The following is a 23,525-nucleotide window of genomic DNA, read 5'->3' on the forward strand; positions in this document are numbered from 1 at the left end:
CCCCGCCCGGCCCGGCCGTGCTTCGAATCTGCCGCGCACTAAGCACCGCCCCCGACCCGGAAGTACTCAGCGGTGGCGGAGGAGCCACTTCCGACTGGCGCAGATCGGGCTGCGGGCAGCCGCTTCTCCCCCGATCCGCTGCGATCGCAGCCATGGGCAAGAAGCACAAGAAGCACAAGGCGGAGTGGCGCTCGTCGTACGAAGGTGCGGAGCCCGCGGGCGGGGCCCAGGCTGCGGGGACTGGCGGGGGGGGGGGAAACGGTGTTCCAGGGGAAGGGCGTGGTCTGCGCTGGGCGGGGTTGTGGAGGAGGTGCCTGAGGCGGGCGGGTCCCTTGAGAGGGAGGGGCTTAAAGCTGGGTCGCGGACATTCGTGGGAGGGGGCGGGGGCATCAGCGGCTTTTCCTGGTTCACAGGAAGAGGCCATGGGCATCTCGAGTCCTGTAGCCTCTGTGGACCTCCTGCCTGGCACCAGGAAGACCTACAGCAAAAAAGAGGGGCTTCCGCAAAGGAACTGGGGTCTGGGGTCTCAGGTCGGGGTGATGTACTTTCTCCTGGTAGGAAGGATCCCCGGAGTAGCCTCAGTGGTGATTTTGTGGTTTGATAGAGGACCTGAACACAGTCCTGCTAGTCCGAGAGTCCCCGTGGTTTTGACAACTCCTTACTGTCTAGACTCACCTAGGGTGCCACCTACCATAGTGACACCCACAGGGGTGCGGTAGCCCCCCCCCCTCAGAATTTTGCAAGTTTGACTCACGGTCTGTGTGCAGATTACACAGACACACCACTGGAGAAGCCTCTGAAACTGGTGCTCAAGGTGGGAGGAAGTGAAGTGACAGAGCTCTCAGGATCTGGCCACGACTCCAGCTACTATGATGATAGGTCAGACCATGAGCGCGAGAGACACAGAGAAAAGAAGAAGAAAAAGAAGAAGAAGTCAGAGAAGGAGAAGCACCTCGATGAGGAGGAGAGGAGAAAGCGGAAGGTAAAGGTGCAATGACCTGGCCATAGCTGGGCTCCCGGGGCAGGGCATCTTTGGCTGATGCCTACAGAGTGTCGGGAATGGGTCTTCTTCCCAGTCTGCGGAAGGCAGAGGTGTGCAGGGCCTACCGTACTGATCTGAAAGAGCTCCCGCAGTCCTGTGGCCTCTGTTCTTTGATACTCATAGGAAGAGAAGAAACGGAAGCGGGAGAAGGAGCACTGCGACTCCGAGGGAGAGGCTGATGCCTTTGACCCTGGAAAGAAGGTGGAGGTGGAGCCACCCCCAGATCGACCAGTGAGAGCCTGCCGAACACAGCCAGGCAAGACTGTCCCTGGACGTTTTCTGTTTTGTCTGTAGCATGGCTATCCACTTGTTGGGGGCATTTAGTAACAGAAGCACAGATGCCATAGACACCAACCATATGTATGTGTCACACAAACCCCATAATATTGTTTGTTTTTGAGACAGGGTTTCTCTGTGTAGTCCTGGCTGTCTTAGAACTAGCTCTAGAGACCAGGGTGGCCTCAAACTCAGAGATCCGCCTGCCTCTGCCTCCTGAGTGCTGGGATTAAAGGTGTGTGCCGCCACCACCCAGCTTACAGTATTTCTTTTTTTAAAATCTGGTTAAAGCTTGCCAATATTTAGTCTAGAAGTTTGGCTTTATTTGCTTTACTGTTCCAAACAGCACCATCAGTTTAATAGCCTTTCATGAGTCACATAAGACACACATATGGAAACATGGGAATTCTCCTTGGGAGAATTCTTCTTGGGAAGAAGAGACCCCAACACAGGCTCTCATGGTAGGTCTGGAGTTATTTAAAGTGACCTCAAAATGACATGTAGGAAGCTAGAGGTCTTTGATAAATTTCTCACCTGGGGCTGCCCGTGCATGCCAGGGATGACATTACATGGAGTCTCAGTCTTGGCTCTTGGATTCCCTGGCTCCCAGACTTCCTGTATAGGACTCCAAGGTTTCCGTTTCTAGGCAAGAATATGTCTTCCTACGTGGAGAGAAACTGAAGAGGCTGGGTGTCAGAACATGGGTTATCAGGAAAGCTAATATTAGAATCAGATTGAGATGGCTACAAAAGAAGTGATAGGAAGAATTTCATTGTTCTTCTGCAGATCTGACAATCCCCAAATTATCAAGGCTCCTTGAGATAACCATTGTAGTCCTTGTGGGAAAGGGTGCTATTTGTTAGTAACTCGCATCCCTGAGCAGCTCACTATCATAGTAAATTTCCAGGAAACAACAGTCAGGGCTGTCTTCAAATTGGCACAGCTGCTGACCTTAGTGAATCTGAAGGACACAGTGCAGTCACTGTGAGATTAGTGCTGCTTTGCACATACCCTGGGCAGTCAGGAAGATTGCTGTCAGGCTGACTGTGAGCTCAGAGACTCAGCAGATACCCACAGTCCTCAGGAGATCTGTGTGCATGCTGTGTCCTGACCAGGGAGTCCACATTTTTGCTTCCTCCATATCTTGTCTTGGGCACCAGACTGGATTGTGATGGGAACTGGAAGTAGCCTTATGGGACTTGAGACATGCCGCACCTGCCTGTGTTGAGGGAGCAGTGCCCCCAAGTTCTCAGTTCTTGCTTGGCCTTCAGTTCCACAAGCAGATGGATATGGAGATCTCTACTGAGGGAAATGAAGTCTTGCTGTTTGATTTTATTTCCTTGCTTTCTCTTTATAAACTCAGCTGAGAATGAGAGCACACCCATCCAGAGGCTCCTGGAGCACTTCCTTCGCCAGCTACAGAGGTAACCCCGTGTCCCGCCTGTCATCGTCATCCATGAGACAGATGCCTCGTCTTCTCTAGGTGCTCTAAACCCCATGCTCCACCTCCTGCCTCTCCAGGACACTCCCCGCACTTCCTCCCCATCTTGAGACACTTTGAACCCTGAATTTCACCCAGTGTCACCACAAGATGTGTGACAGTTTGCCTTTTCTAGGCATTCCCAATCTAGCAGTGTGGACAAACAGGGTGCAGGCCACAACTTTAGGGCCAGGGAGATCATATGCTGTGTTCCAACCTGTCCCATCTGAAGTTGGTGTTGTGGTGCTGCCTCCAGAGCATTGCCTGTTAGGGATAGAGCTGGGACAGTGTCATTTTTGTTGTATGTAAAATATAAGTTACAACTTTTAAAAGGCATATATGTTTTTCCACTGAAGTTTTAAAACAATTTAAAATTTAGCTATATAAATTTGTGGATTGTAAAAATGTTTATGTCACTTAGAAATTCAGACTTTAGAATTTGTTCACTTCGAAGATATCTTTGCTTTCAGAAAAGATCCTCATGGATTTTTTGCTTTTCCTGTCACGGATGCAATTGCTCCTGGGTATTCGATGATAATAAAACATCCCATGGACTTTGGCACAATGAAAGACAAGATTGTAGCTAATGAATATAAATCGGTCACGGAATTTAAGGTAAATGAGTTTTACTTCTTGAAATAATGTTTGCAAAATGTGTGTATGTGCATGTGTGTGGGTGTGCTTGTGCCCACTCGCATATTGAACGCTGTGTATGTGCTTCAAGTCATTTTTTAAATAATTCCTCTTAGATGTAGTATTTTTATTTTATGTGTGTGTATGTGCACTACATGTGTTGGAGGTCCGAAGAGGGCATGTAATTCCCTGAAACTGTCAGTGATGGGGAACGGCTCCATTCCTCACTTCTGGTTAAAGAAGCAGACATGTTGCTTCTTATTCCTATTTATAGCAATGTTCCTCCTACCAGATAGCAAGGAGGGCTGGAGGAGAGAAGCGATCTTAGAATATTTGTATAGTTTTTCTCATAAAATATACTATTAACATACAAAAAGAATTCTATATATTGATTTTAACCAGATTTTCACTGGGGAATGCCTCATGCAAATAAAAACTCATGGATTATTATGAAAAGTCTCTCATTAGTTATTAAAAATCTGTCTTCCTGAGCTTCTTCTTGCTGAATTTCATTCCTTCCCATTTAGCATCATTTGACAAGAATGGGAGAACCTTGCTGTTCCTTATATGGCAAATTCCTTGTTTTTCCTTCTTAGGCAGATTTCAAATTAATGTGTGATAATGCGATGACCTACAATAGACCAGACACGGTGTACTACAAGTTAGCCAAGAAGATCCTGCACGCGGGCTTTAAGATGATGAGCAAAGTAAGAAACCCACTAGAGCAATGGCACTGAGCCGAAGTCTTCTAACTTTCTGTGCCTCACAGGCTCACAATGAATGACACGCTTCATCCATCCGCCACACCCAGGTGCTGACCCCTGCTCTAGACTGCCCTGTCCTCCAGGCACTGCCCCCCGTCTGCACCTTCACACAGCTTAGAGGTGCCATTATATGAGGCTGGTAAAACGTTCTGGATCTAGGGTCAGTCTTACTGGATCACAAGTCTACCTTGTGGTTTCGCTTTGTGGGGGCAGCCTGACTCACCCTCAACAGTATGAACTTATCCTTTGGCCATTCCAAGTAGCTTCCTAGATCTAAACTGTAAGCCCAGCTGTAGAAGCCTGACATAGATAGTCAAGGGACACTTGCTGGGCTCCACCATTCCCTCACCACCATCTCTGTGCCATACCTTGAATGCTGAGCCCTCGCAACCATTCCCGCTGCAGCGTCTGGGAAGGTGGCGATTAGGCCAGGTGAGGCCGTGGCCATCCCATGCCATCCCATCGTCACGGCTCCGTGGCTGAGGGAGAGGTAAAGTCCTGCTGCTCTGTCCTTTCTGATTCTAGGAGCGGCTGTTAGCTTTGAAGCGCAGCATGTCGTTTATGCAGGACATGGATTTCTCTCAGCAGGCAGCTCTCTTGGGCAGTGAAGACCCAGCAGTTGAGGAACCTGTTCCCGAGGTTGTCCCAGTGCAAGTAGAAACTACCAAGAAATCAAAAAAGCCGAGTAGAGAAGTTATCAGGTAAGGCTCGTGGAGCTTCTACCTACAAGCAGGACAGCAGTGCTTTGCCCAGACAAGGGCGAGGGGCACCTGTGGAGCATCTCATCCTGGATGGAGGAGCACGGTCTCTAAGGACTCTTAGGTTCCACGAAGCCCCTTGGTGCAGCCCAGAGGCGTTGAACTGGATGCCTTCCTGGCACTAGAACTTGAGAGGGAAATGGCTACCCTGTTCTGCCTGCCCCAAAATGAGGTGATTGTGTCTCATAGCTGATACTAGTCTGTCACCTGTGTATGTTTGCAGACTCTGGATCTTGCAGGGCAGTTCTGTGGGGTAAGATAGTCACTCATCACATGCTGTCATTGCTACCATCACAACTCATGCTGTTGATAAATGTGAGATGCAAGGGTGCTAAGACCACCCGCTTGTGTGCTAGCCACATGCACTGGGACCCACAGGCCCATTAGCTATCCCTGCAGTGCATGTTGCCAGTTAGTCGTTACTATATGATGTACATCCTATTTGCTGATATTCATCTCTTTAGTATGTGCCCTCCACACATAGCGCCTGCTAATGACCTTTGTTCTTAACCTGTGCAGAGCACAGTTGCAGGGAGCCCACCCTGGTCACCAGCACTCACCATGAAACAGTGTCCAAAAGCTGACTACTGTAGGGCTCTAGGAAGGTGGGTGGCCTGGTGATGAGCATCAGGAAGGTCAGGGTGTTTCAGACATGGCTCTCTGAAGCTTTTCTCCTGTCTGTCTGGCCATAACTAATTAAGGGACCTTCAGAGGGCATTATCTATGTCCCACACCAGAAGGTTTTCATGGTGCCCCTTTGTCTTGTGGATAGTGAGCACCGAGGCTGAACCGATGTTATGTCTTCAGTAGCAGACCAAAGGAGCATGTAGGCAATCATAGGAAGTTGGAACCCTACATGGTTCTTTACCATCACTGTCCAGCATGTGGCCGCCCTGACTGTGGTTTGAGCTATGTTGTGTGACTAATTGAGTAGCTTAGAATGGAGTGATGAGTACCACACTCATCATTTAAGCAATATACCTCTTTGAGTTAGTGACCAACCTGTGGCCTCGGATCATGTGAAGTTGGGAGAAGGGCATACTTTCCTGAGGCAGGTTCCCTCTCAGGAGACAGTTCTTCCTGGTGCCCATTGTCCTCTCTAGGGACATCTGCTGCCCTCATGTGTACCTGGCCTCTCAGGTTGCCTCAGGTTTGCAGAGGTTTTAGTTAGTAGCCTTGGTGTAGATGGTCTTGTCACTAAGATTCTACCCTCATCTGTGGGTTCTACGGCTTTTAGATAGAATGGATAGTTGTGGAGTCTTTTTTTGTTTGTTTGTTTGTTTGTTTTGTTCTATTTATTTATTTCTGAATTCCCAAATTTCAGAATTTGAGTTTCTGTACTGTCCACCAAATGCTACAGATTCTGCTTGACTGTCAGTGCCAGTGCCGTGGGGCTCGGCCAAGGGGCACTGTTATTCCTGGGTTGGCTTTCCAGGGAGCTGTTGTGTTAGTTACAGGCTGTCCTGTTGTTGCAACATCTCTCCAGCCGTTTGTTCCAGGACAGAGAGGCGCCTGTCTACCTGTTTGTACTCTCTGTAGGGGACAGGCTAGCTCCGCACTGCCAGCGCTTCTCAGTCAGAACGGCCCCTCCTTGGGAAGCCCAGGGCTTCTGGCAGCTTTACGTCACTGCAAATGTGACACTCCACACAGAGGGGCTTTGTCCCATTTCCTTCTAATGTCTATGTAATTTCTGTCACTTTTTATTTTTCCTGTTTGTAAGAAGACAAGTGTTTCTCTGAGATGTGGAACGTATAAGCGGTTCTATTTGGTTTGAATTTTTTACCCTAAGTATAAGGACATGGTTAGAACACAGGAATGCTATGAGAAATAAACTCTATCTAGTACTTTCCTGCTGGCCTCTGCAAGGGGACTGTTCATAGAAGCTACTGTTGGGGAGCAATGGGCAGTGCCTATGATAACACTTGGTTTTCATGCCTTACAGCTGCATGTTTGAGCCTGAAGGGAATGCCTGCAGCCTGACAGACAGCACTGCAGAGGAGCATGTGCTAGCCCTGGTAGAGCACGCAGCTGATGAGGCTCGGGACAGGATTAACCGGTTTCTCCCAGGTGGCAAGGTAGTATCTGTGACCCTCCCCTGAGGGCCATGCCACTTGGCCTCACTCACTCAAGCCTTTGCAACCAGGTACCACTATCAGAACTGAGAGTCCTAGGATCTGGCCAGAGTACCTCCTGACTGCCAGGAGTTCAGGCCAGAGCCAGATCAGCTCGTTGATTGTCTTGGTCTTATGTCCTCAGAGGGGTCTGAGATCGCTATGCTGGCGGTGCCACCCTGAACATAGAATATGGTATTTCCCCACTACATCCAGCTTGGGTTGGGGCCACGGTTTCTCTGTGTAGCCTTAGCTGTCCTGGAACTTGCTCTGTAGACCAGGCTGGCCTCTGCCTGTCTCTGCCTCCCGAGTACTGGAATTAAAGTGAGTGCCACTACTTCCTGGCTACAGCTGGATCTTACAGAGGTATTTTCTTAATTGAGGTTCCCTCCTTTCAGATAACTCTAGCTTGAGTCACGTTGACATAAAACTAACCAGGACAGATATCCATGTGGTAGGTAAAACGCTGTCAGGTAGAGCCAAGAAATGTGCCTGTGTGGATACACACTATGTATATATACAACTTAGAGTGGCTGTGTTGGTTACTGTGTTTGCATCTACTGAAATCTTAGCTGTCTGGTGAAGCTTCCTGCTTCCTCCAGTGCCACAGGCCACGTCATGTTTCTTCCTTTCTAGTGTGAATACTGCTTTGAGAAGCATTGGCCCCAGTACCCTGGGTATATTGTTGGTGCCCGCTATCCAGGATCTTCCACCTCCCCTGCCTCTGCCCTACTTGTTGTATTCTCTCTGACGTTGTCGCAGGGGCCCTTACAATCACAAGAGCTTGCCCTTCATGCACCTGGCCAGTTCCTTGCACATTTCATCTGCACATATACTCCTTCCGCCCCCTGACATGAGTCCCTGTATAAGACCGTAGGCCCCTGTGGGAAATAGTCAAGGCCTTTTGTGGAAGGTTTTTAGTGGAGCAATGTTTCTAATGTTTCTTCCGAACTTAGAGATGGAAGTGCAGACCTCTGTAGTGTGGTGCGATCCTTTTACTTAGCTGGCACTCTTCATCTCATTTTGTTCAGGCTTAATGGATGGTTTTTAATTTTTGCACATAGCTTTTATTCAGAAACTCTTTGGCAGGGATCATGTGCCTAAGCAGTGCTTTGACCATATATAGGTGTCTTTGGTCATAATCAGGTGTATTTAATCATGAGCAGGTGCCATCAGTCACAAGCAGGCCAGTCTAATCCCTGCCCCTGTGAGAGGGATTGTCTGGCTCTTTCTCATGGAGAAACTGCTGGAGGAGTGACTAGCATGTCACATGTCTCTAGTAGATGGCACAAGGTTTCCCCTAGTGGATGACACTTGGTGGTACTTCCTTGCAGATGGGGTACCTGAAGAAGCTTGGAGATGGAAGTCTGCTCTACAGTGTGGTGAATTCAGCTGAGCCTGATGCTGATGGTGGGTGCTCGGTGCAGGGCCTGGTTGCTTGCATGTTGTCCTCTAAACTCTATACATGCTCTGAGGTGCTGAGCACGTATAACACATTCACATGTCACCACTATTGGTAATGAGACTGCAGGACAGTTGCCTGCCTTCCCATTTCTACATACATCCTGAGTGTGTGCACAGTGGGGCCTATGTGTATCATGAAAGGGGCTAGAGTGTCATTGGACATCCATTGGGTTTCTCAGGGTGGTGATCGATTCTTAAGGGCTGAATTTCATTGATGATGGAGGAAGGTTTTGTCCAGCTCTGCCAGTACTGCTTCCTCATGGGCCAAATGCTGACCTACATACTTGAAGCTCAGAAGTATTCTAGAGGGAAGGTTAGGTGATCACGTCAGGGTAGGTCTTAGTGAAAACATGAATGCCACCAGGCACACCAACCTGGAGGATCATTTCATTCATCAGAACATCTTAAGATAGCAGCTGTGCCTGTGACTGAGTCCCTGGGATTGCAGTATGCCCACAGACACACTTGGAAGGATGAGACACAGTGATGTTGGCTCACACTTTCCTGCTTTGCCTGAGTCTCTCTTGCACAGGTCGACATCTCCCTCAGCTCTTGGGCCTCTTGACATTCTTCCTCCCAGCCCTCAATCAGCCCTCAATCAGCCCTCAATCAACAGTTTTTTGTTGTTGTTGTTTTGTTTTTTGTTTTTTTTCCTAGTGTGTATGGGATAGACACTCTGATTTTAACTGTTAGTGGACCATGTTTTTGTGGTCTTCAGGAGAAACTAGATGAGGTAGCCTGTACTTAGGCTAGGAAGTCAGTGTGGAAACCAAGGTTCCTGTCAGGACTGGAGAAATTATGTATATGTGAAAGCAGATTGTGTAACCAGATGAGCATGTAGAGGATGGCCAGTGAGTGTTAACCATCGCATATAGGTGCTGAGTGAGCAGTTTGCAAAGATGAAAGTATTACTGGCATGATAGCCCACAGACATGACAAGGACAAGCATGTACTCATTTCTACTTCCCCAATGCTGGAATTATAAGCATGCACCATCGTGGCCTTTTTAAATTTATTTTTTTTTTAAGTACAGATTGGTGGGATTGAACTCAGAAGTTCATGCTTACAAGGCAAACAAACACTTTGCCAATGGAACCATCTGTTTAGCTTTAGACATTTAGACATCTGTTTAGCTTTAGGTATTTTTTTTTTTCATGGTGTTAACTTTCAGGTAATTACAAAACCAAATTGAAATGGTGCTAGTTCTGAGAATTACATTTTGCTTTTGCAAAATCATTTTTAAATGTAGAGTCTTTATGCTCCCACCCCTCCCTGTGCAAGGTGATTCTAGAGAACATGCTCATCACTGCTGATGAGCCATCAGGCTGGCTTGATCATTCCCTCTCCTGTGTCTTCTGCAGAGGAGGAGACACACCCTGTGGATCTGAGTTCACTATCTAGCAAGTTGCTCCCAGGTTTTACAACATTGGGTTTCAAAGACGAAAGAAGAAATAAAGGTAAGTACAGTGACTGGCGGGAGCTCTCTGGAACTGAAGGGTGGTTTGGCTGGCAGTGGGGATGCTGAAATCGCCAGTGCCTCCTCCATGATTTTCTTCATGGTTTTGTTACTGTGACTGCATTCAGATTTTAAGACAAATGAAGTTTAGATCCATTAAATAGGTGGGTTAAAGTCATACTTGGTGAAGAGTTCCTGCTTGCATTCTGCTTCCACTAAGGGTGAGTTCAGACTGAGCTCCTAATCTTCCTCACTCAGGCTGCCATTCCCTCCCTCCCCAGGAGCCTTGACTCTTGCCGTTCTTACGGAGGGATTCATTTCTTTTTTTTTTTTTTTTTTTTTTTAATATTTATTATGTAATGGTGTTATGCTTGCAGATCAGAAGAAGGTACCAGATCTTATTATAGATAGTTGTGAGCCATCATGTTTTGCTGGGAATTGAACTCAGGTCCTCTGGAAGAGCAGTCAGTGCTCTTAACCTTTGAGCACCTCCAGCCGGGTCATTCTTACACCGGACTACAAACCACTTGAGGTGATGAGCGCCGGCGCCAAAACCCAAAGGGGGGGGGGGGGGGGTATGTGTGCCATAAATGGACTACTAGTGTGTTTGGGAATGTGTGTGGTTGTTTTTTTTTTTTTATGCATATAGAGTATTTTATTTAATTATATAACAAAGTCCAATTAAATGAAAACAAACAAACACAATTGGGAATTTGGGGGTCGTTCTTTCCAAAAAATTCCCCGGGGGTAGGGGGCGGTGTCGGGGGGGGGCGAAGAAGATTCAGAATCCAGCGTTCTGTAGGGCGTTGTCCAGCTGTTTGGAATGTAGGACAGCTTGACCGCAGGCGGTCAGGTGTGATCAACCACATTAGTCTGGAAGAGACCACATCTTTTCATTTTCTGTGGAAAAAAAAATAAAACTTTTCCCCAGTCACGTGCTCTTCAACTTAAATTGGAGTCAAAGCGTTTTTTTTTTTCTTGTTTCTGTCGTCCCGCCCCCCCCCCCCCCCCCCCCCCCCCCCCCCCCCCCCAGCCTACCCTCCCTCCCGCCGGGCTCCCTTTCTCCCTCTCTACCCTCTCCCATGGACTCTAAACACCCTCCCCTCCCAACCCCCACCACTACAATATGTAGGGGGAAACCACCCGGTTGAGGGTCATGTAGAGCTGGTCCTGTGGTGGGCTAGCTTCTCTCCTATCTCTAAAAGGAGTTATCCCTCCATGGGGGATATGTTTGCAAAGTCCCTTTTGGGCGCAAGGTACATCCTGGCTCCACTGCTGAGGTCTCTTAGACTGCTCAGCCTTCTGGCTGAGACCCATCAGGGGGGTCCGAGTCATGACCCCTGTTGGCTCCCAGCTATCAGTCTAGGGGCCCTAGCCCTCCTTGTCAGGTAAGCTGTCTCTATGTACTCTACCGCATGGTCTTGTCTCTCCATCCTTCTGGGTTCTAGTTTGACTCAGTGTTTATGTATGGGTGTTTGCTCCTTTTTTCAACTGGCATCTACTAGTGTGTTTGGAGAAGTTAGTTGTTGTCTCACTCTCCGGGGGGGGGGTTTTAGGAGGGGTTTCCCGGGGGGGGGGGGGTTGGGGGGGGGGGGGGGGTGTGGTTGTCCCCCCCCCTGGTTGTGTAACTTTTCTCAAACCATATTGGCTCCAATGTGTGTGGTTGTACATATGTGGTCCACAGGTGTGAAATGGGGTGCCGAATAGACAGTGCAGTTACCCATGGGCAGTTTCTGCTACTGCATTTGTGCTCAAGCAGGAAGAAAAAGGAAGAACCAGGCATGGGCTCAGGTTAGAAGGCAAAATGGCAGTGGCTGTGCATTGAGCATGACTCTGACCTTCCCTTTGCTTCCTTCTCTTTAGTTACATTCCTCTCCAGTGCCAGCACTGCACTTTCAATGCAGAACAACTCTGTGTTTGGGGACCTGAAGTCAGATGAGATGGAACTTCTGTATTCGGCATATGGGGACGAGACTGGTGTGCAGTGTGCACTGAGGTAAGCCAGGTCGCACATACACGCGAGAGCTTGGCATTGCAATGGAGCCAGGTGGTGTCAGCAGAAACTCCAGTACCATTTGCCACTGTCCACTCTCCTGCCCGGGCCTGTCTTGCAGCTCAGCACAGTTTGAAGAAGGCAGTGGTTCAGGCTGTAGCATAAATGTGTTAGCAAACATATACTTACAAGAAGCTTTTTCACAATTGTTTCAAGATATGTTTCCTGGAGACTATTAGTCATCTGGGGCCACAGTAATCAAGTTCCAGCACCAAGGACTAAAGAAGGCCTCACTGTGCTTAAAGCTGGAGTTCTGAGGCCCAAGACTTGGTAATCTTGGCTCAATACAGATGCTGTCTTCTCTCCTGTCTTCACATAACCTTCCCTCTGTCCTGGTCTCCTCTTCTTATGACAGCAGTCAGATTGGATCGGCAACTACTGTAGTGGTCCCTTTTGACCATAATCACTTCTCAGAAGACTCCGTCTCCACATACAGTCACGTTCTGTAGCACTGGGATTAGGATAGAAACTGATGAACTTGAGTGGGGTGAGGTAGGATGACATAAGCAAAATTCAGTCTATAACAGGGCCTAGAATGTAGTACATTGTGAAGCTAGAGAGATGGCTTAGTGACTGAGTATACACTGCTCTTGCAGAGGACCTGAGTTTAGGTCCCAGCACTCATGTCAGGCACTTCATAACTATCTGTAACTTCAGTTCCCGAAGATCCAACTGCCTGTTCAGCAAGCATCTGCACTCATATGGCAGCACGTCCCACACAGGTATGATTGCACACATATAATTAAAAGAAATAATAAATCTTTTTAGAAACACAGAGGAAAGACTGTATCTCCATATTGTCAGCATTTTGTTTTGTTTTCTCTACAAAATAGAAGTGGGCCATCTTTATAGATAAAGTTTTATGGACAATTAAACCTTGCTAGCCTCTAAAAAATTAGAATCTTTGAAAACACAAAACAGAAACATTCGATTTCGTCCTTAATAAATGAATACCTGACCCAAATTTTTGTGACCAAAGAGGCATTAAAATAGAAGTGAAAGAAGGGTTTCCTTCGGGAGAGAAAAGTGTGACAAGTCAGCAGGTAGAGCTTCAGTTCCATAGTCAGAGCCCATGCTGACTAGCAGGCCCTATGTCGCCTTTACTGAGCTCTGTTCCTTGAGGGCACTGGGAGTATGTTGTCCCCAGGCCATTAACATCCTACTGTCTTCCCCAAGTGTCTGCTCCTGGAATGTGTTCCACATGTCACACAGCAATCAATACCTGGAGATGGCAGCACCTCACAGTTCAGGGGCAATGCACAAACAAATGTCCAGGCCCGTGGGGCCATCAGGGTTGGTCTGTGAGCACTTCAAGAGTGCCCCTCTGTACACATGGTCAGAGTATCCCAGGCACCCTGTATTCTGTATTCTGTCAGCAAATGGGTTTATCTAGCTTTAGCTCTAAGCCAGCAGCCTTGCTTCTCTCTCTGAAGGTCTTCAAGGCCTAGGAGTCTTATGGAGTCATCCTGGATACTATATTCTAGGGGACTTTTGTTCTCTGACTACATCATGGATTTTATTTACTTTTAATCTATTCATTTGATTCAGAAATAAAATTGTACCAAAAAATGTGCCCACTTAGCAGTCAGACTAGCCGATACAGGCAGCCTTCTTTAGATTAACCAGTATGTCTTATAATTTTATGTGGATTGTGTACCTGCATGTGTTACTGCCTTTTGTGTGTTTGTTTGTTCTCTTTAATTTTCCTGAAGATCTTTCAGTCTTTTTCTTTTTTTTTTCTTTTTCTTTTTTTTTTTTTTTTTTTTGGCCATGAACCACTTTGAAAATTGTTAGAGAGCCCCCCCTTGGCCTCCCCCATCCACCACACACACACACACACACACACACACACACACCTGGGAACCTGGGAAGCTCCAGAGGACTGAGGAGAGGCTTGGCAGTGGACTTCTGGAATCAGGAGTCATGCTGTTAGACTTGAATCTTGAAATTGGAACATGATGCTTTTTCAGCACATTCCCTCACATTATTCATTCCCTTCTAGCCTGCAGGAATTTGTGAAGGATGCTGGGAGCTATAGCAAGAAAATGGTAGATGACCTCCTGGACCAAATCACAGGTGGAGATCACTCAAGGATGATCTTCCAGCTGAAGCAGGTGGGATTTGAAGTTGATGTGGGCCCAGGCTCTTGGTCCAACTCTTGGAGCTACACCAGTGCAAAGAGCCCATTCAGCCCTCCCAGATTCCAGGGAGGCAGCCTCTGGCTGGGTGGAGTTCTAAAAAATCTGTCCACATTAGCTCTGGAACTATTTTGGCCTGGTAGCCTCCTCTTTGTCTGAAGAGATGAGCAGAGAAATCTTGTGCCCCACCCAGATTTCAGCCCTACCAGCATGTACTTGGCTCTTGTTCTGGTACTTACTTCTTTCCAGCAAGAAGTTAACCTTAGCACAGGCCATTTGTCTAAAAACCTTTCTCTTACTACTTTGTGGATGTGTGATGTTTGGTGCACATATGAAGAAAAGAGGACAAAGTTATCTTCTTCCACTGTGGATTCCAGGGACCAAACCCAGGCTTTCGTGGTCTAACTTCACTACCACCTGTGAAGAGTCCTGTAAAACCCCTGCTTCAGCTGTGGATATAGTGAGGTTATAATGAGCAGAACCCCAGGCAGTGAATGAGCCTCTGTTAGTGTAGTGTACATGAATTACCCTGCAATGTAAAATGGTGGGAAAACTTGTTTCCTATCTTGTTACTTGGCAGAGGAGGAGCATCCCCATGAGACCTGCGGATGAAGTGAAGGTGAGTGTCCAAGCTCAGCGTTTGGGGTCTGTGTGGGCAGTCCTTGCAGTGAGTGGCCAGGCAGCCTCTTGTCACTCCACTCAGGAGCTGCTAGAGGGACTTCAGTGTCACCACTTTCCTGTCACCTAGGGCTCTAATCTAAGCTCAGAAACAAGTTCAAAGCAATCACCTAGGCTCTGTCCTCAAGGAGAGTGGGGACCCCTTTTCCTATGTGACTTAACATGGTACGCAGCACTATGGTCTTGTGCTGCAAAGTTTATCCACTGCCAGCAGAGACCTGTGTGCCTGTGTGGTTGGGTCTCAGAACCAGGGAATGCTGTGAGTCCTTAGTTTGAGGGTAAGAGCAGAAGCTGGGGGGCAGGAGCTCCCAGAGCCCTGGGAAATCAGACTGACCCTTGCTTTTGGAATCTGCCACATTGCTCCTGAAAAAGGTGGCGGTGGGCCCTTGAGTTCCATGTGCCTACTTGGTCTCCCTGTGGCCTGCCTCCCATATTCCCATAGTGTAAATGAATTCCCTAAGAAGTTAGCAAAGGGACGTTGGCTCTTAGTAGAGAGGAAAGTCAGAGGTGTGTCTATTTGAGTAGGTCCCTGGGTGTGGGTTTGCACTTCCATTAATAAGCTTGGACTGCAGCCTCTAGGATAGTGTGCATTCATGTTACTTACTGAGGGGTGGGCTCAAATCAGTATTTTTTCTCATCTTCTGCAGGTTGGGGACTCACTGGGAGATAGTGGCCCCGTTCTGGATTTTATGTCAATGAAACCGTATCCTGATGTCTCTCTGGATGTGTCCATGCTCAGCTCTCTGGGTGAGGCACCTTGGGCACTGTTTGATGTGTCTTCTCACATGGACTCCACCCCTACCTGTGATGTGTGATGTAGTAAGAAAGCATCATCATGTGGTTTCTCTGGATTCACAAGCTGCCCTGGCAAATAACAGGATTAACTTACCACTAGTCAGAACTGTGGGCTGTGTGTGGCCAAGGGCCTAGCTGCATCCCCAGCATATGGGATCAGATGCTGTCTCCAGGGGAACAGTGTCAAAGCTAGAGGACAAGGACGCCCAGGTAATATCTGCTGGTTTCCCTATGAGTTAAAAACCCAATTGAGGCTGGTGTCAGAAGTACTGTGCGGCTCAGTGTGGAGTGTTTGCTTTAGCATGAACAGTGCCCTGGGTTCAATCCCTTTCCCAAAAACACCAAACACAAGCAAACAAACAAAAACCCCAAACTAAACAAACAACAAAAAGCACTGGTTTGTAAGAGACTAGGAAATACATGAAACATAAGTGTGTTTACTTCAGATTCCCTTGGTCAGACTGCTAGGCTAGGCTGAGCAGAAATGACACCTGTCCCTGACCCTAGACAGGTCAGGGTCCCCTGCCTGCTGAGGCTGACCTTGCCCTCTGCCAGCTGAGCGGCTGAGGCCTCCTCTCTCTCTTGCTCTGTAGTGTGTCAGCACAGATGCCGTTACCCTTATCTTGGGAAGTCCCATTCAACTTGTCTTCTAACACTCCAGTGTGTTACCCCAGGCGCTCTGTTCAGTGCTCTGCCTGCGAGCTTTACCCCAGTCATTTGTGCCCTTTCACCCTCACGGTGTGGGGTGTGTTTCCTTGCTGCTTTATAGGTTCATTTTCAGGAGTCAGAGTTTATATCCCAGGTTCTGGGTGGGGTGATGCCTTGGACTGTGGCTCCCTGTGCTGTCAGGACAGTAAGTGGTTTGGATCCCATGAACCATTCCCAGGTCTTGTTGGGAATGGCCCAGAGACACCTTTTAAGCCTGCTTGTTTGTTTCGGGGTTTTTTGTTTGTTTGTTTTTAATGTTTTATTTTATTTTTGAGATTACAGAATTTCTCCCTCAGTTTTCCTTTCTCTAAACCCTCCCATTTGTCCTCTCCACTCTTTCAAATTCATGGCCTCTTTTTTTTCACTAACTGTTGTTACATGGGTATAATGAGTATGTATATACATATATATTCCTACATATGACCTGTTCAGTCCATATAGTGTTTCTTGTATGTGTGTTTTCAGGCTGACCATTTGGCACTGGACAATGAGTTGAGGTTCTCTTCCCTGGGAAAGACCACCTCTCTCCTCTCGCAGCTATTCTTAGTTGCCCATAGTTCTTTGTGTAGGACTGAGGCCTCATGGGCTTTTCCCCATCTACTCTGACATGACCATTGCAATGTATTGCCCTTGTTCAGCCCATGTTTGGGCAGTCATGTTGGTGAGACCATGGGTGTAGTTTCTGATACGATTAGGAGACACATCTCCTAGGATACTCCCCGATTCTCTGACTCACTTCTTTCTCCGCCCTCTTCCATAATGGTCCTAAGGCCATTCTTAATCCAGGGCAAATGTGGGTTCCTGGCTTCTCTGACTAAGCTGTGTCCATTCACAGGTTCAAGGTAGTACTTTGCTGAGACAAGTCAACACTGGGCCCTAGTCTGTTTCTAGGCTTGGGATCTGGGTGGAGACTCTGCTCAGTGTCCTTATTTGCATACTCTGTCCAATTTCTCTGTTTATGGCAGGAGGCCAGCCTCAGACAGACACATCTTTCCTGTTGACAAAGTTGTCCATAGTGTTGGTGCATTGGGTGGCTGAGATTCAACGTGGCATTCTGCTTGAATGAGAGACACTGGGTCTGCTCCCTTGCGTACTACCTGTCCTGGTCTGTCATCAAATGGGATTCCTTCTGCTGTGAGCTCCTCCAGGAGTGATCTTACACAACAGCTGGGCTCTGTGTCTGTGTGTGCTGACTACATTTACCAGCATTGCATCATTTTTGTCATATAGGGAAAGTGAAGAAGGAGCTAGACCATGATGATAGCCACTTGAACTTAGATGAGACAACCAGGCTTCTGCAGGATTTACATGAAGCACAAGCAGAGCGAGGAGGTTCCCGGCCATCCTCCAACCTTAGCTCTCTGTCCACCGCCTCTGAAAGGGAGCAGCACCCTCCAGGTAAGGGCCTCACGAAGGCTAATAGAAGGAGGCTGCATTGAGTTGGGGGACCAGGCCCACAGAGCCAAGATGGTGGCCTTCATGCAGTGACTTATTCTGGGAGGTGTCTACCTTGTGCATCTGTGGGGGCCAGGATATTTGTTTTTATTATAGATTTGTTGCTACCTGTCCTCTGCCATTCCATATTGTATTCCTTGGCTGTATCAACCAAAGGAATGGTCACCATGCCTGGTGAGGGGTTTCTTTGTTTAAGGAGAGATGAGCCTCACCGCTAACACCCTTGGGTATCCAGCCACGTGTAGGATCTCAGATACTGGCTCTTTAAAATGCTTGCGTATGTTGTAGGGTTTCCCCAGGTGTAGCACTGGCAACAAAGTAGCCCAAAGACACAGTTTTACCCAAGTGTACCTTAGTGAACCAGTGAGTTCATTGGAGTTATTTATAGGAGCATAGGTAGGTCATTCCTTCGGTCTCTCCTTCCATGATGTTCCTTAAGCTTTGGGGTGAGTGATATTTTCCTCCACCTTATGCCACATCAACAGTCTTTTTTTCTTAAGAACTGAGGCTGACAGCAGTAGTACTCTATGGGCGTGAACAAATGTTTCAAAGGCAGGTTAACAGGCACATCACATCCAATTAGCAAAGCTTCCCTAGCGAGGCCTGTGACCTCCCCAGCTACAGGGCCTTTGCCCTGGACTACAATGTATATGTGAGTTTCTTCCTGTGTTAATTCAATCAAAGTAGATTGTTACACATAAGTCAGGTCACTATTCTGTCACTCTGCCTGGTGTCTTAGTTACTCTCCTGTTGTTATGAGGAGACACCACGACTAATGCAACTTATAAAATAAAGCATTTAAAGTGCCAGGCACACACCTTTAATCCCAGCACTCAGGAGGCTGAGGCAAGTGGATTTCCATGAGTTCAAGCCCAGCATGGTCTATGTGGTGAGTTCCAGGATAGTCAGAGCTATATAGAAATTCCTGTCTTAAAACAAACAACAACAACAACAAAAGCAAGCAAACAGACAAGCACTTCATTGGGGGCTTGCTTATAGTTTGCAATTTCAGAAATCAAAATCATGGTGGAGAGGGAATGGAGGTGGGCAAGTATGACACTGGGTCAGTAGCTACGAGCTACATCTTCCTCCACAGGCGGCAGGGCTCGGCATGGGCTTTTGAAGCCTCGGCTTGCAGTGACACACCTCCTCCAACAGGGCCACACCTCCTAACCCTTCCCAAATAGTTCCACTAACCGAGGACCAAACATTCAAATATGAGGGTAGGGGACCATTCTCATTCAAACCACCACACACAGTGGCTGACCAAGTGAGTCCATAACCAAGTGAGACCAAGTTCTCTTCCCCGAGTAGTAGCTCACCATCTAGCACTATGCAAACCAGCCAGCAGGAAGAGAGCGTGTAACTCAGTCTCAACCTGATTTTGCCATATCCTTCAGCCACATCATGCGTGTCATCAGCAGTGGAGTTACTGCCTCCTTCTGGCATGCAGCTAACAGCAGTGCAGTGGCTTGAGGAGCCCCTCTCCAACAACTCGGGAAGTTGGCCCACTCTGGGTTTTCCACCTAACAACCTTATGGTTTCTGCCCTAGTTAGCTTTTCTGTTGCTGTGATAAAACACTAACTACAACCTGGTGAAGAGCTTACTTCATCTTAAACTTTGAAACATGAGGAGAAGCCAGAGCAGGAGCCCAAGGTAGAAATCTAGAGGCAGCGGACCACAGAGGACTGCTGCTTACTGGCTTGCTTTCTCTGGTTTTCCTCAGCCATCTTTCTTATGCAGCCAGGCCAACCGGCACAGGGTTGGTAGCACCCACAGTAGGCTGGACCTTCCCGCATCAATTAGCAATCAAGAAAGTAGCCCACAGACACCCCCACAAGCCAGCCGAAGGTCCTTCCCAAATGACTCAAATTTGAGTCAAGTTGACAGAAACTAACCAGCGCGGAGCCTTCATTCAGATTCTTTAACTGCTGCTTTTCACCTTCCAGGTGCTTTTCCGAGTCTGTAAGGCACTGAACCATTACATGATGAAGCCTTTTCACAGAGTAGGAGCAAGGTCTCTGAAGGCCTACCTCAGTCCACTCCAAACAAGTCCCAGTTGGTCTTGGATGGCTAACTAAAAAGAGAACATTGTCAAGATCCATTATAGCACAACACAAACTCGCCATTTGTGTTTGTTTCACCAGAACAGCGTGAGGGGTAGAATGGACGGAGACTTTATCCCATCTAGACCTCTGTAAACACAGTTGTTTTCCATGAGCCTTTAGCCCCCTTATCCCGGAGCAGTGCTGCCACCACGGGGCCACTGTGCGTGTGCATTTCCCTGCCCCAGATAGTCTTGGTTGGGCCAGCTTGTGTTGCTTGTTCCGGCATAAGACTTAAGGGAAATCAGGACTGCACTTAGCCTGCCATGCCCGCCACTGGAACTAGATACCTAGTTATGACAGGCTCTGGGCTAACACCACAGCTCTTGTCTTTCCATTGGCCATACTTAACTGTTGAAAGGACCAGATCTGGGTTAAAAAGCAAAACAAACAAACAAACAAAAAGAAAACCCTTCACCCCAAGTGTACTTTATTACAGGAGAGAAATATACACAATAAACTCGGGGGCAGGGGAAGATATTTTTATTTGAAGTTTTATCACTTATGTCTTCTGTGAACTGTTGCTTAGACTTTAAAGCCTTCCGGCAGCTTACTAGCAGAGCATTTGACTTTCTGTCAGTTTTTTTCTGTGTGAATTTTGGCTTGACACAAATCTTACACTATTTGCCTTTGAGTGACCTAGATGGATTCCTTCGTTTGCTTTTCCTGTTCCCTATCACCTCTCGATTGTTTTTGTACTTTAAAATGTACATGCTGATATGAGTCCTTCACGTCCAGCAGAGTCTCCTCTTCCCACATGGGTCCCATCCCATCACAGGACTCAGCAAAGCCATTATAGCTCCAAATCAATCCTGAGATCTCTGCTCAGTCAGCCTCTTTAACTTCCAATCTGGTGAGCACGGCATCAAACACTTCATGCTAGCTTCTTCGGTAATGTCTGTCTTTTCTCTGTGGTCTTCTAGTCCCTGGTATCTGTGAGATTAACGATAACCAAGCCTGCCTAATAGAGCGAGTGCCTTTTAGGAACTACTTTCCGGGGCCTCCACCGCCATTTGTTCTCTTCTGACCTTACATGCATCCTGCTGTGTACAGAATGAATCCTGCTCTTTTTGAAGGAAGCCTGACTGCAGCTGCCAGAAGAAAGCCTAAGATTTGTTTTTTTATTCTGATCACCTGGTGATCAGGGTGTCAAAGTAGAGCCCGAGGAGGTCACAGGTGGCCCTGATTCAGATTGGGATATGAATGTACCTGTGTGTGGTGACAGGGAGGACATTTATCTCTGTAGATATCAGAGATGTTGGTTCCATAAGCTTTGCAGATCTGTTTGGTGTACTTAAATGCTATGTTCTTTTAAACCTACAGGAAGTCCTTCTCGCCTTAGTGTTGGAGAGCAGCCGGATGTCACGCATGACCCTTACGAATTCCTTCAGTCTCCAGAACCTCCAGCTTCTGCCAAGAACTAACTTGTGGACTTTCCAGATGTTTTATTTTTTCTTTTTTTCTAAGTTTTTTCCAATACACAGTTTTTTGTCACAAGACAGAAACTTGTCTCATCCCCTCTGGCATATGGCCCGAGGAAGATGGCGGCTTGTCTGTACTGTCATGTCCACAGAAGCGGCCCAACAAAACGGAGTAATGTCCCATAAGTTCTGAGCAGTGACAGTAGAACACAACAGGGTTGGTCTCTTCTGCGTCCCAGAAACCAAGCTTGTTTATGATGAATAATGTGCACACAGTCACTCTACACGAGTCCTGAACAGCTAGCTGTCCTGCAGCTCTCAAAGGGGTGGCTGCAGAACAGGCCTTCAGAGGGTAGCTTCTGTTTTCTATGTGGTCACTTGAGGATGGAGTTGTGTCCCTGACAAATAATGAACCAGCCCACATTTTAGAATGAAGAATTCAGAGCCATAAAATGTTTCAAAACTGGATGTATTTGCTGAGTACCTTGTTTGTATTTGCAAAAAACATGAACACGGGTCCTAATAAAGAGATGCCTAAGGTGGTGACTCTATGATCATTTTGTCTATTGTGATGGTGGGGACACCTCTTGTATCCTGTAGACCAGCTGGACACCTGCTCCTTTTTGGGAATTAAAAAAAAAAGCAAAGAAGACCCCACCTTCACAGGCCAGCTGCAGAAGGAAGTTAAGTTTTGAAGGGAGAAGGGCTGTGGCTGTAAGAAGGGCTTAGCAGTTGGCATTCCAGGCACAGACAAGCAGGGCTACAAGCAGCAGCGGTCTATGGGAGTCCTTGAGATTTGCCACAGTCGTCGGCAAAGGACAGAACATCTCACATCTGGATAAAGCACTAGTTAAGTGATTTGCAGCTGTGTCTTATCTGAGCCAGGAGCAGCACTTGTTAAAGACTGCCTGCTTCCGGGGGACCAATGTGTCTTGCCTTGATATTGCCACCTCTCTGTTTAGGCTAACTTAGTTCTGGGCCAGTGCCCTTGCCTGGGAGGGAGACTGGAAAGGTTGATTCTGGGTCCACAGCATCATGTGACGTGATGTGCTGTTCTAGGTTTCATGAGGCTTCCAAGCCCAGCTAGCTTTGCAGCATGACTTAGTGCTAACCTGATAGGATCTGAGCTTTTCTTTAGGATCTCTTCCTCACTGGTGCACTGCCCTAGGTCCTCTACACGTGACCAAGGTGGTGTCAGTGTAGTGAAGCTGCAGTGGGAGCCTGGGCTAGCAAAGAGCATCTGGGCTGCACTCGGGAGGTCCACGTTCTGTGGTCCCCACAGTAGGAGGATTAACATGAGCCTTGGGAGATGCTGTTTCCTGGGCCTCAACCTGAGGTACAGGTAGAACCATGGGAACATAGACTGTTTTGACAGTTGGGCACCCAGCCACCTTTACAGAGGAACAGAAGAAACAACCCAGTGCCTTCACTATTGAAAGACCTTTCATCTTTGGTGAAATTGGTGGCATAAATCTAACCATTTACCATTTGTGTGACACATTCGGCATATTTATATTATGCAGCCACTACCCCCCATTAAGTTCCAGAATATTCCCATCACCCTATAAACTCCGTGCTCACTGAGGTCACCAGCACATTCTCTGGACTTAACCAGTTCTGGGTATTTCATAGTAGTAGGACCTTGTATTTACCTTTCATCGTTACATCCAAGTCCAACCTTATTCAGGTGGCCTCCCTTCACTCGATACTGCAGTCTGGCCACTGTTCAATTCTGGGTACTGGGGAGGCCCTGGAAGCCAGACATTCCTGGACAAACCAGAAACTCATCATAACAGCTGATTAGGCAGGGTTCAGGGTAAATCCAATCTCACTCGCTGAGTGTCACCCATTGGCTTGCCCAGTACCTGCTGCTCACACCTGGGAAATCACCAACATCTCAGGAAAGGAAAAGGTGAGGTCGAGATGTGAGACAGTTGAAACACACTTCGCATCTCGTTTAGATCGGAATGTGTATGTACAACGCAAGTCAAACGGGAGGTGTGTGTGCAGATGAGGGTTATACAGATGAAGACGTGTGCAGGTGAAGGTATGTGTATGTGTGTGTGTGTGTGTGTATGCAGTGATAAGCACTGGAGTGTCTCCAGGTAAAAATTACACAGGTGAAGGTATGGACCACTGTGTGCAGAGGAGGGTGTGCAGATGGGCTAAGGAGAGGTGGGATGATGT

General features: G+C 47.6%; 1 protein-coding gene across 1 annotated transcript; it reads left to right on the forward strand.

The window, feature by feature from the left end:
- Window positions 1–39: 39 nt before the first annotated feature.
- Brd9 (bromodomain containing 9) lies at window positions 40–21,892 on the forward strand. The gene is made up of 16 exons (XM_051182733.1): window positions 40–204; window positions 768–982; window positions 1,166–1,316; window positions 2,682–2,742; window positions 3,269–3,413; window positions 4,028–4,138; window positions 4,721–4,896; window positions 6,896–7,028; window positions 8,399–8,474; window positions 9,890–9,985; window positions 11,848–11,980; window positions 14,040–14,151; window positions 14,756–14,794; window positions 15,501–15,600; window positions 17,587–17,754; window positions 21,241–21,892. Exons 1-16 carry the CDS (start codon window positions 153–155, stop codon window positions 21,339–21,341), a joined length of 1,869 nt encoding a protein of 622 aa, XP_051038690.1. The 5' UTR covers window positions 40–152; the 3' UTR covers window positions 21,342–21,892.
- The last annotated feature ends 1,633 nt before the right edge of the window (window positions 21,893–23,525 follow it).

This window comes from Phodopus roborovskii, unplaced genomic scaffold (assembly GCF_943737965.1).
Source record: "Phodopus roborovskii unplaced genomic scaffold, PHOROB, whole genome shotgun sequence".
Lineage (NCBI taxonomy): Eukaryota > Metazoa > Chordata > Mammalia > Rodentia > Cricetidae > Phodopus > Phodopus roborovskii.

Bases quoted from the DNA above. Each gene is read 5' to 3' on its own strand.
- Brd9 (XM_051182733.1), top strand. From the start codon at position 153: ATGGGCAAGAAGCACAAGAAGCACAAGGCGGAGTGGCGCTCGTCGTAC. The intron at 205-767 runs GTGCGGAGCCCG...GTCTGTGTGCAG, and splicing joins GTGGCGCTCGTCGTACGAAG to ATTACACAGACACACCACTG. The intron at 17,755-21,240 runs GTAAGGGCCTCA...TTAAACCTACAG, and splicing joins AAGGGAGCAGCACCCTCCAG to GAAGTCCTTCTCGCCTTAGT.